Here is a 12,500-nt window from a genome sequence, read left to right as displayed (position 1 = left end):
GAATCTGAAATATGCTGAACCTCTCCAACTCCCAACCCTAAAACACTCTTCCAACTCCTCTCTGCTCACTTGCTTTACAGACTCCTACTATGCCGTCCAGGCTGCCTACATTTTTGTTATTCCTAAGAATTTCTGAGCTTTGGCTCACAGTGGAGCGCTCACTAACAGCCTGGACTGGTGTGTGTCTGTGTGTGTCCGTGCGTGGGTGCCTGTGTGTGTGAGTGTGTGTGTGTCCGTGCGTGTGTGGGTGCCTGTGTGTGTGTGTGTCCGTGCGTGCGTGGGTGCCTGTGTGTGTGAGTGTGTGTGTGTCTGTGCGTGCGTGGGTGCCTGTGTGTGTGGGTGTGTGTGTGTCCGTGTGTGCGTGATGGCGATCATTTTTGTGTAGATATCTTTGTATGTATGTGTGTGTGCATGCGTGATTGTGTAGATGTCTGTGTGTGTGTATGTGTACGGGTGTGGTAAGGTTTTGTGGCAGGCTGGGTTACACTGTGTGGATTTCTATTTCTCTATCCAAAAGTATAATTTATGGAAATCTAACACAATCTTATAGCACGATCTTAGCTATCAAGCACCCTGCTCTTGACCAATGAGCTGGGAGACAGTTTTATTATTATTATGCAGGTGGCCATGTTGCCGTGGGTGATGATATTCCTGCTTTATGAGTCTGAGACGGTCATGTGGTCAGCAGGAGAAGGTGTAGGTTAAAACAACAGTGGACTTGTTATCTGTTACGGCTGTACTTGGACCTGCCCAAAGGCAGACGTACTAGTGTTTTCTGCTTTGGGAAAATTATCTGAAATCAGTGCTAAAGTGCATCACTGTACTTTAAAGTGGCGTCCTCCACTGACAGCGGACCGCCTCCATTTCCATTCAGGTCCAGACATCTTGAAAGAGGTTGTAGTAAGTTATTCTGACATACAGGATATTATTGTTCCTTAGCTTGTCCTATTGTGGGGGATGGATGGATGGATGGGTGGGTGAGTGAGTGGGTGAGTGGGGGGATGGATAGATGGATGTCCAGGTTTGAGCTGTTGATTGTGACCTGCTAACAACCTCACTATGACGTCTTCCATGACATCCAGACGTCATCATGAATAAATCCTCTTTACCTGATTAAAATCTGGTTATCAGACGACTTTGAATGCCACTGAATTAGAGCTTGCTGTTCCTTCTCCAGCCCCTCTCAGACACATCAATTAGAGCTTGCTGTTCCTTCTCCAGCCCCTCTCAGACACATCAATTAGAGCTTGCTGTTCCTTCTCCAGCCCCTCTCAGACACATCAGTTAGAGCTTGCTGTTCCTTCTCCAGCCCCTCTCAGACACATCAGTTAGAGCTTGCTGTTCCTTCTCCAGCCCCTCTCAGACACATCAATTAGAGCTTGCTGTTCCTTCTCCAGCCCCTCTCAGACACATCAATTAGAGCTTGCTGTTCCTTCTCCAGCCCCTCTCAGACACATCAATTAGAGCTTGCTGTTCCTTCTCCAGCCCCTCTCAGACACATCAATTAGAGCTTGCTGTTCCTTCTCCAGCCCCTCTCAGACACATCAATTAGAGCTTGCTGTTCCTTCTCCAGCCCCTCTCAGACACATCAATTAGAGCTTGCTGTTCCTTCTCCAGCCCCTCTCAGACACATCAATTAGAGCTTGCTGTTCCTTCTCCAGCCCCTCTCAGACACATCAATTAGAGCTTGCTGTTCCTTCTCCAGCCCCTCTCAGACACATCAGTTAGAGCTTGCTGTTCCTTCTCCAGCCCCTCTCAGACAGATCAATTAGAGCTTGCTGTTCCTTCTCCAGCCCCTCTCAGACACATCAATTAGAGCTTGCTGTTCCTTCTCCAGCCCCTCTCAGACACATCAATTAGAGCTTGCTGTTCCTTCTCCAGTCCCTCTCAGACACATCAATTAGAGCTTGCTGTTCCTTCTCCAGCCCCTCTCAGACACATCAGTTAGAGCTTGCTGTTCCTTCTCCAGCCCCTCTCAGACAGATCAATTAGAGCTTGCTGTTCCTTCTCCAGCCCCTCTCAGACACATCAATTAGAGCTTGCTGTTCCTTCTCCAGCCCCTCTCAGACACATCAATTAGAGCTTGCTGTTCCTTCTCCAGCCCCTCTCAGACACATCAATTAGAGCTTGCTGTTCCTTCTCCAGCCCCTCTCAGACAGATCAATTAGAGCTTGCTGTTCCTTCTCCAGCCCCTCTCAGACACATCAAAGAGATGGGGTGTGACAGCTGAAGCATTAATGCTCCACTTGTCTCCAACATCTAAAGGATTCTCTCATTAAAGTTGTTAAAGGATTCTCTTTGGAGTGATGCTCTGATTGGACTGATATATCTCCTGTCTGTAACCCAAATGGCACACTATTCCCTAATGAGTGTAGTCCTTTTGACCAGGGCCCACCAGGGCCAATAGTAGTGCACTATGTAGGGAATAGGGTTTAATTTGGGATGCAGTCTGGTCGATTCTAGAACATCAATCAGATGCCAATTAGGACAGGACACATGAGGAATGGAAATGTCTGGCAAACTTAGATTCTTTGAGTGAACGATTGATCCCCTTTAAAGGACAGCTCTTAAATGGATAGTTCACCAGTATAACACTTCTAAGGTGTGAGAAAAAAAGGTATCTTTGAGTGATCTCTTTATGTGGGCACCTCTCTGCCATACAGTGACTGTGGAGTCTGGTTGTCGTCTAGGACCAAGGTCTAGGCTGGATCCTATCTATTGGACCTTTATAATGGGCTTCTATCTCCATGTAGAGTGTAATGAACTGGAGAGGTCTCAGACCCAGATGTGTCTCTTAGGGTTGAAAAATGACTGGGGGTTTTGGGAAAGTTACAGAGATGTTGCAACCCTCGTGTCGATCTCGACACTCTGTCCTCCTATATTTTGCCGATGTGGACCTCAATCAGTTTATCCAAAGTTATTACACATCAGGATTAGAGGACTTTGCTTCAGACCCATAACAGCAGCAACACTGGCTAACTGTTGAGTCGGCAGATTTTATCGTCCCCTGCTGTGTGTTAGTCTCAAGATTTCAAAGCAGGCCGTAATTTGTCTCAGTATGACTCAGAAACAAGTTGGGGCTGTCCCAAATGGCCCCTTATTCCCTACAAAGTGGACCACTGTTGACCAGAGCCCTATGGACCCTGGTCAGAAGTAGTGCACTATAAAGGGACTAGGGTGCCATTTGGGTTGCAACTTTGTGCTCAACTTAGACCTTTGGGTTCAAAGCAGTTTTGTGTTTGTCTCAATATTGTTCTTGTTATTGGTTTTCTTCTCTGGTGACTGTGGTATAGGCCACTGCAAAGGGAGGAAGGGAGTTGTCTTTATTGCTCTTCATCAATACCTCTTTTATTGCTGTCTGGGTGGGATGTGCATGGTGATGAGACTGATGACAGAAGGTTAAGGGAGTTAGTCAGTACTGTTGTTGTTCGCCCTATAGGTTTGGGCTATTAGTTTCAGTATGGGTTTTCTTTGTTAAGCGTTCTGTGACAAATACACACATTTCTGAAAATAGTGCTATTCAAACGACATTTGATTGATACGTTGTTTGTGAGATATCACATTACAGCGTGAGGGAGAAGCACATGTCGCCTTCAGGCTTGCTTTTATATGAAGGAGTTTCTTCCTCAGCTTTATTTTGTTCTCCAATCTTTGAGAAGGACCTTGCCTTAGAAATACTGCTATTCAAATGGCGATTGGTTGATACGTTGTTTGTGAGATTTCTCTTTGAATACAGAAAAAAATCTTTCCTTGTCCGTTGTATATGCTGCTCTCACATGCCTACAGACAGATATCCATTTGTCCACAGACAGTGTAGAGTGAAGTGCAAAGAATCATCAGTGAAGGAATCATTCCGATTTAAGTTCCTTGGCCTCCGTTTGGTCAGAAGTTGGCCTGGTTGCCATGTGCCCTCTGTCAAGCCTACGTTGTCATGGACACAGTAGGGTCTAGGTGGGAAGGCTGCCCACACCTGTAGAGTGGTTATCTGTCACATTACAGGGTGATAGAGTGTAGGGACATCTGTACCAGATGCTTGAGAGATGAAGTGGAGGAGGGAAAGAGGGATTGAAGAGGAGCAGACTAAAGAGAGGGGTCAAAGCGGAGCAGAGAGAGAGGAGGGTTGAAGAGGAGGAGAGGAAGTGGGAGAGGAGGGTTGAAGAGGAGGAGAGGAAGTGGGAGAGGTGGGTTGAAGAGGAGGAGAGGAAGTGGGAGAGGAGGGTTGAAGAGGAGGAGAGGAAGTGGGAGAGGTGGGTTGAAGAGGAGGAGAGGAAGTGGGAGAGGAGGGTTGAAGAGGAGGAGAGGAAGTGGGAGAGGTGGTTTGAAGAGGAGGAGAGGAAGTGGGAGAGGAGGGTTGAAGAGGAGGAGAGGAATTGGGAGAGGTGGGTTGAAGAGGAGGAGAGGAAGTGGGAGAGGAGGGTTGAAGAGGAGGAGAGGAAGTGGGAGAGGAGGGTTGAAGAGGAGGAGAGGAAGTGGGAGAGGTGGGTTGAAGAGGAGGAGAGGAAGTGGGAGAGGAGGTTTGAAGAGGAGGAGAGGAAGTGGGAGAGGTGGGTTGAACAGGAGGAGGAGAGGAAGTGGGAGAGGAGGGTTGAAGAGGAGGAGAGGAAGTGGGAGAGGTGGGTTGAAGAGGAGGAGAGGAAGTGGGAGAGGTGGGTTGAAGAGGAGGAGAGGAAGTGGGAGAGGAGGTTTGAAGAGGAGGAGAGGAAGTGGGAGACGAGGGGGGAAAAGGAGGAGAGGCAGTGGGAGAGGAGGGTTGAAGAGGAGGAGAGGAAGTGGGAGAGGTGGGTTGAAGAGGAGGAGAGGAGGAGAGGAGGGTTGAAAAGGAGGAGAGGAAGTGGGAGAGGAGGGTTGAAGAGGAGGAGAGGAGGAGAGGAGGATTGAAGAGGAGGAGAGGAAGTGGGAGAGGTGGGTTGAAGAGGAGGAGAGGAAGTGGGAGAGGAGGTTTGAAGAGGAGGAGAGGAAGTGGAAGACGAGGGGGGAAGAGGAGGAGAGGCAGTGGGAGAGGAGGGTTGAAGAGGAGGAGAGGAATTGGGAGAGGTGGGTTGAAGAGGAGGAGAGGAAGTGGGAGAGGAGGGTTGAAGAGGAGGAGAGGAAGTGGGAGAGGTGGGTTGAAGAGGAGGAGAGGAAGTGGGAGAGGTGGGTTGAAGAGGAGGAGAGGAAGTGGGAGAGGTGGTTTGAAGAGGAGGAGAGGAAGTGGGAGAGGAGGGTTGAAGAGGAGGAGAGGAAGTGGGAGAGATGGGTTGAAGAGGAGGAGAGGAAGTGGGAGAGGTGGGTTGAAGAGGAGGAGAGGAAGTGGGAGAGGTGGGTTGAAGAGGAGGAGAGGAAGTGGGAGAGGTGGGTTGAAGAGGAGGAGATGGTGTGGGAGAGGAGGGTTGAAGAGGAGGAGATGATGTGGGAGAGGTGGGTTGAAGAGGAGGAGAGGAAGTGGGAGAGGGTTGAAGAGAGTACCATCTTCCTCTTGTCAGAAGCTACTTGCGGTGTTTGAAGTAATGTCGTTAAGTATACCATGTACTGTTTTTACAGATACACTAGAGTAATGTATGTATACATATATTACATTGTTATTATTACTATAATTCCATGGGATCTGATTTTCATGTTTGTCTTTATCTCATGTTCTACTTCAAATGTTTTTCTCCATGTGACCCAATAGAGTTGTGCAATGTGTTTGTGTGACATGTTTTTTACACCAGATAACTGGGGGATTCACAGATCTCTCTCATCTTGCCTTTTCCAATGCACTAAACAGAAACAAGAACATGCGATAAACATAGCTTTAAGTTCACAACAACACATGGATAAGTCTCATACTGTTGGGCATTCCCATGCCCAAGCCGTATGGCTTTTGTGGCTTTTGATTCGCTGAGTCTCCACAGTTGTCCAGTATTGTCATTGCCCAAGCTAAGCACTCTTCTTCTCTGAGAACAAAACATCTTTCCACAGTGTTTGTCCACGCAGATATACAACCTTAACAGACAACAGATTAACCAAACAATACCTCCACAACCAATGGTTTGGTTTCTGCAGAAGTGTGTGTGTGTGTGTGTGTGTGTGTGTGTGTGTGTGTGTGTGTGTGTGTGTGTGTGTGTGTGTGTGTGTGTGTGTGTGTGTGTGTGTGTGTGTGTGCAAGCCATGCTAGAAACAAGCTCCAGATATATGCTGGAAAATAGGTTTGATTTAACTAAATACATGGAATGACATGGACCTTCTTCCACTAACGGGGATATCTCATGGGTGTTCTTAAAAGTTACAGTTCAGACAGTTCAGCCAAATGTAAATGGCTGTTACTTTAATAGAACTGATATCCTCCCAGAGAGTTCTAACATTCCGCTAACTTTATCAAAATTCCCAGGTTTTCCAGAAATCCTGGTTGGAGGATTCCAGAAATCGTAAAAACCAGGATTTCTGGAAAACCTGGGACTTTGGGGAAAGTTACCGGAATTTTGCAACCCTACTGCCAGTCTACAGTGTTATGAAATTGAAAGTCTTGAAATACTTATTGAAAGTCTTCAAGAAGAGAGGGAACCATGGCAACAACAGTATCGATCATGAGTATTGATCTGCAGAGTCAGGAACAATCGTGTCGCCAACATCATCAGTGTAAGATGCGTCTCACATTGCATATACAATGCCTTCCCCAAACTATTCAGACCCCTTGACTTTTTCCACATTTTGTTACGTTACGGCCTTATTCTAAAATTTTAAATAAAAATATAAAATTCATCAACCTACACACAATACCCCATAATGACAAAGCGAAAACAGTTTTAAAAAAAAATCTTTGCACAATTATTACAAATAAAAAACAGAAATACCTTATTTACATAAGTATTGAGACCCTTTGCTATGAGACTCGAAATTAAGCTCAGGTGCATCCTGTTTCCATTGCTCATCCTTGAGATGTTTCTACAACTTGATTGGAGTCCACCTGTGGTGAATTCAATTGATTGGACATGATTTTGAAAGGCACACACCTGTCTATATAAGGTCCCACAGTTGACAGTGCCTGTCATAGCAAAAACCAAGACATGAGGTCGAAGGAATTGTCCCTAGAGCTCCGAGACAGCATTGTGTCGAGGCACAGATCTGGGGAAGGGTACCAAAAAATGTCTGCAGCGTTGAAGGTCCCCAAGAACACAGTGGCCTCCATCATTCTTAAGTGAAAGAAGTTTGGAACCACCAAGACTCTTCCTAGAGCTGGCCGCCCGGCCAAACTGAGCAATCGGGGGAGACTTTATAAGAAGATCATCCATGCTTTATAATGCATTGTAACCACATCATAATGCATTAACCACATCATAATGCACTATAACCACATCATAATGCATTAACCACATTATAATGCATTGTAACCACATCATAATGCATTAACCACATCATAATGCATTATAGCCATATCATAATGCATTGGCCACATCATATTACATTGACCACATCATGATACATTATAACCACATCATAATGCATTGACCACATCATAATGCATTATAACCACATCATATTGCATTATAACCACATCATATTGCATTAACCACATCATAATGCATTATAGCCACATCATAATGCATTATAACCACATCATAATGCATTAACCGCATTATAATGCATTATCGCATCATAATGCATTATGACGGTTGGCTTTATGGTAGTGTTACCCAATCTGTTGTTACTAAGGTCTCTCACACAGTTTTGCTAGAGGTGGTATTACAGCACAAAGTCTTTAGTTAATCATGCGTCTCTGATGAGAACCGAAGTTAGTGTGTGCAGCAAGTCCTCCTTAAAGGGGAAGTTCAGTCTTTTACAATTTAACATATTCATAGATTTTTTAAGAATATATGTTTTATAAGCTTAGTTCAACTGTTGTACCTCATCATAACCCAAAATATAAGCTTGTTTTACGCCATTGTTTGGAAACAATGGAATTGTAAACAAATACTGTATAGCCTCAAAACATAGGAACAACTATAATGTTGATCTCATGATGGTCAGTGTCACGTCCTGACCAGTAAAGGGGTTATTTGTTATTGTAGTTTGGTCAGGGCGTGGCAGGGGGTGTTTGTTTTATGTGTTTCGGAGTTTTTGGTTTATGTTCTATGTTAGTATATTTCTATGTTTGTTCTAGTGTGTTTATTTCTATGTTTAAGTTTCTTGGGTTGACCTTCAATTGGAGGCAGCTGTTCCTCATTGCCTCTAATTGAAGGTCCTATTTAGTTGGGGTGTTTTTCCATGGGTTTTGTGGGAAGTTGTCTCCGTGTATTGTCAGTGAACCTTACAGGACTGTTTTTCGTCGTTTGTTTAAGTGTAAGTGTTTTTGTTTTTGTTTTCTTCAATAAAAGAAGATGAGCATACATTTACCCGCTGCGTTTTGGTCCACTCACTACGACAATTATGACAGTCAGTCCTTGCATCCATACCTCTGTCTATGAATTTGATGATGGTTACATTTCTCCAGCCCCGTCCCTCAGCTGTTTACCCAATCAGTGACTTTAATAATGTTTACATATTTCTACTCATCTCATATGTATATACTGTATTCTATTCAACTGTATTTTAGTCTATGCCACTCTGACATTGCGCATCCTAATATTTATATATTCCTTAATTCCATTATTTTACTTTAGGTTGTGTGTATTGTGTGTATTCTTGTGAATTGTTAGATATTACTGCTCTGTTGGAGCTAGAAACACAAGCATTTCACTACACCCGCAATAACATCTGCTAAACATGTGTATGTGACAAATATCATTTGATTTGACCACTTTCTTGTTGTTTGAACTGCAGATTTCCCCTTTAATGTGGTCCATGAAGTCCTGTTGTTGCTGCAGTGGTTTTACCATTGTTTATTCCACCACTCTTACGTAAACTAGCTGTGCCTTTTCTTTCCAATGGAAGACATTAGAGTTCCCATTGAGTCTGGAGCTGTGCCTTTTCTTTCCAATGGAAGACATTAGAGTTCCCATTGAGTCTGGAGCTGTGCCTTTTCTTTCCAATGGAAGACATTAGAGTTCCCATTGAGTCTGGAGCTGTGCTTTTTCTTTCCAATGGAAGACATTAGAGTTCCCATTGAGTCTGGAGCTGTGCCTTTTCTTTCCAATGGAAGACATTAGAGTTCCCATTGAGTCTGGAGCTGTGCCTTTTCTTTCCAATGGAAGACATTAGAGTTCCCATTGAGTCTGGAGCTGTGCCTTTTCTTTCCAATGGAAGACATTAGAGTTCCCATTGAGTCTGGAGCTGTGCCTTTTCTTACCAATGGAAGACATTAGAGTTCCCATTGAGTCTGGAGCTGTGCCTTTTCTTTCCAATGGAAGACATTAGAGTTCCCATTGAGTCTGGAGCTGTGCCTTTCCTTTCCAATGGAAGACATTAGAGTTCCCATTGAGTCTGGAGCTGTGCCTTTTCTTTCCAATGGAAGACATTAGAGTTCCCATTGAGTCTGGAGCTGTGCCTTTTCTTTCCAATGGAAGACATTAGAGTTCCCATTGAGTCTGGAGCTGTGCCTTTTCTTTCCAATGGAAGACATTAGAGTTCCCATTGAGTCTGGAGCTGTGCCTTTTCTTTCCAATGGAAGACATTAGAGTTCCCATTGAGTCTGGAGCTGTGCCTTTTCTTTCCAATGGAAGACATTAGAGTTCCCATTGAGTCTGGAACGACTTAGCGAATTGGCCAACAGCGGCCTTGTTCTCATAACATTGGTTAGAGTGGTGAAACTATTTAAGATGATTAGGCCTAATAGAACTTCTGGTCATAGAGTATGTGGTGGTGGTATCTTCCAGAGGACTGGGGTAAGTTAAAGCAGAGGGAGAGAAGAAATAAAGAGAGGTACTGAGAAGTGTGTTTGTTTGAGAGAGAAACTTCATGGCATCTCATACAGAACGGCCATCTTTTTTTTAATCTGTCGGTCTCTTTCTGTCAGTCTGTTATCCATCTTTACTTAAAGGGTTAGTTCACCCAAATCACAAAATTACAAAATGTGTTTTCATATGTGTTTCCAGTCATGGAGAGAAGTGCTTCACACTGGTTTTATTTACATTGCTACTGTTACCAACCGCTAACTTATTAAGCATTTTCTAACCCAAAACTAATAGACGCTGTGTCATGCCCAAGTCAAAGTATCTATAAGGGATTCTTTAGCTCAACGACTGTATAATGGAATGTCTACTGTAGCTGGCATTGTCTCTGTTCTTGTCCCTGTCAGCTTGGCTTGTTAAGATGAAGTAAACCTAACCTGGTACCACATCTGTTGTGTTTTCTTGTTAAGATGAAGTAAACCTAGCCTGGTACCACATCTGTTGTGTTTTCTTGTTAAGATGAAGTAAACCTAGCCTGGTACCACATCTGTTGTGTTTTCTTGTTAATATGCAGTAAACCTAGCCTGGTACCACATCTGTTGTGTTGTCTTGTTAAGATGCAGTAAGTCTAGCCTGGTACCACATCTGTTGTGTTGTTAAGATGAAGTAAACCTAGCCTGGTACCACATCTGTTGTGTTTTCTTGTTAATATGCAGTAAGTCTAGCCTGGTACCACATCTGTTGTGTTTTCTTGTTAAGATGCAGTAAGCCTAGCCTGGTACCACATCTGTTGTGTTGTCTTGTTAAGATGTAGTAAACCTAGCCTGGCACCACATCTGTTGTGTTGTCTTGTTAAGATGTAGTAAATCTAGCCTGGTACCACATCTGTTGTGTTGTCTTGTTAAGATGCAGTAAGCCTAGCCTGGTACCACATCTGTTGTGTTGTCTTGCAAACTCCTAGTGGTTTGGTGTGATCTGGAACCAGGCTATGGTGGAACAGCAATTAAATATCAATCATGTGTGTGTCTCTGTCCCCTGTGCTAGTGAGGAAGAAGGAGAAGAGGCAGAAGGGAGTGGAGGAGGGCCGTAGAAGGAGGAACGCCATCCATCTGAATGGGTTGTATACGGTAGAGACGGTGGTGGTGGCAGACTCAGACATGGTGCAGTACCACGGGGCAGAGGCCGCGCAGAGATTCCTACTCACCGTCATGAACATGGTAAGGATGCTTGACACGCTCATATGCATGCATACATGAACACACGCACACACATGTTATGTTATTCTATCATCGTGGGGACCTAAAATTCATTTCCATTCAAAATCCTGTTTTCCTTAACCCCTAACCCTTACCATAATCCTAATCTTAACCCTAACCCTAAACTTAACCACTAACCACTAACCCCTTACCCTAACCAGAATTGTAACCTTAACCCTGAACCTAACCCCTAAGGTTAAAATAGCCTTTGTCTTCATGGGTACGTGGGAAATGATAACTCCACGAGGGAGAATGTTCCTTGTTTTACTATCCTTGTGGGGACTTTTGGGGATTTTCGGTCTAATTAAGTCTTTGAGTTGTACACACGCTGTTGAGCGGCTCACTACCATGTTTGAAAGGTTAAAGACACGATAACAAGCTTCATTTTGACAATGCCACCTCCCATGTTTCTCTTGGCTTTGTGCTAGCTGGTTTAGCTCTGAGAGAGACCGGCCAGTACCAGAGAACTGTAATGCTGTTTTTCTATGTGCATCCAAAATAGCACCCTATTCCCTATATAGTACACTACCGTTGACTTGTGACCTACGGGCCCTGATAAAAAGTTGTGCACTATGTAGGGAATAGGGTGCCCTTTGGGACTCTGCCTCTGTTTCTCACCCTTTCAGTTTCTCATTAAAACTCCCTGAACAGCCAACTGATTCGACCTGCTGCTCACAGGGCAGTTAGAGACAGAGCCCAACAGTGACTTGGACAGGAGAGGAAGAAACCAGAGGGGAGGGGAGAGGGATAGACAAGAGGAGAGGAGGGAGGGTAAGAGGAGAGGAGGGAGAGAGGGAATGCGAGAGTGGTAGGCAAGAGTCAAAGGAGAGAGAGAGAGGGGCAGGCAGGTTGCTCACAGACAGAAATGTTGGAGAGGCAGTCCAACAATGACTTGGGCAGGAGAGCAACAGGCCAGAGGGGGAAGGAGGAGGGAGGAAGATGGAGACAGAGAGGGGGGAGATGAGGGAGGAAGAGGGAGACAGAGAGGTGGGAGATGAGGGAGGAAGAGGGAGACAGAGAGAAAGGGGGGAGATGAATGAGGGAGAGGGAGACAGAGAGGGAGAGAGGGGGGGAAGAGGAGGGAGACAGAGAGATAAGGGGGAAGAGGAGGGAGGGAGAGGGAGACAGAGGGGGAAGAGGAGGGAGGGAGAGGGAGACAGAGAGAGGGGGGGAAGATGAAGGAGGTAGAGGGAGACAGAGAGAGAGGGGGGAAGAGGAGGGAGGGAGAGAGAGAGGCGGGAAGAGGAGGGAGGGAGAGGGAGACAGAGAGAAAGGGGGGAGATGAATGAGGGAGAGGGAGACAGAGAGGGAGAGAGGGGGGAAGAGGAGGGAGACAGAGAGATAAGGGGGAAGAGGAGGGAGGGAGAGGGAGACAGAGGAGGGAGGGAGAGGGAGACAGAGAGAGGGGGGGAAGATGAAGGAGGTAGAGGGAGACAGAGAGAGAGGGGGGGAAGAGGAG

The 12,500-nt window shown here is 45.3% G+C and overlaps 1 protein-coding gene across 3 annotated transcripts in view; it reads left to right on the top strand.

Moving 5' to 3' along the window:
* LOC115203456 (A disintegrin and metalloproteinase with thrombospondin motifs 17) overlaps positions 1-12,500 on the top strand; it is a 235,254-nt gene that overhangs the window by 40,015 nt on the left and 182,739 nt on the right. For all 3 annotated transcript variants that reach the window (XM_029768142.1, XM_029768140.1, XM_029768141.1), the window contains exon 4: positions 10,830-11,002. In XM_029768142.1, the coding sequence (XP_029624002.1) occupies positions 10,830-11,002 (173 nt within the window). The remainder of the gene's footprint in view (positions 1-10,829; positions 11,003-12,500) is intronic.

Source organism: Salmo trutta, chromosome 12 (assembly GCF_901001165.1).
Source record: "Salmo trutta chromosome 12, fSalTru1.1, whole genome shotgun sequence".
In the NCBI taxonomy this organism is placed as follows: domain Eukaryota; kingdom Metazoa; phylum Chordata; class Actinopteri; order Salmoniformes; family Salmonidae; genus Salmo; species Salmo trutta.
The sequence above is the reverse complement of the archived record's forward strand: the minus strand, read 5'-3'. Positions and strand labels throughout refer to the sequence as shown.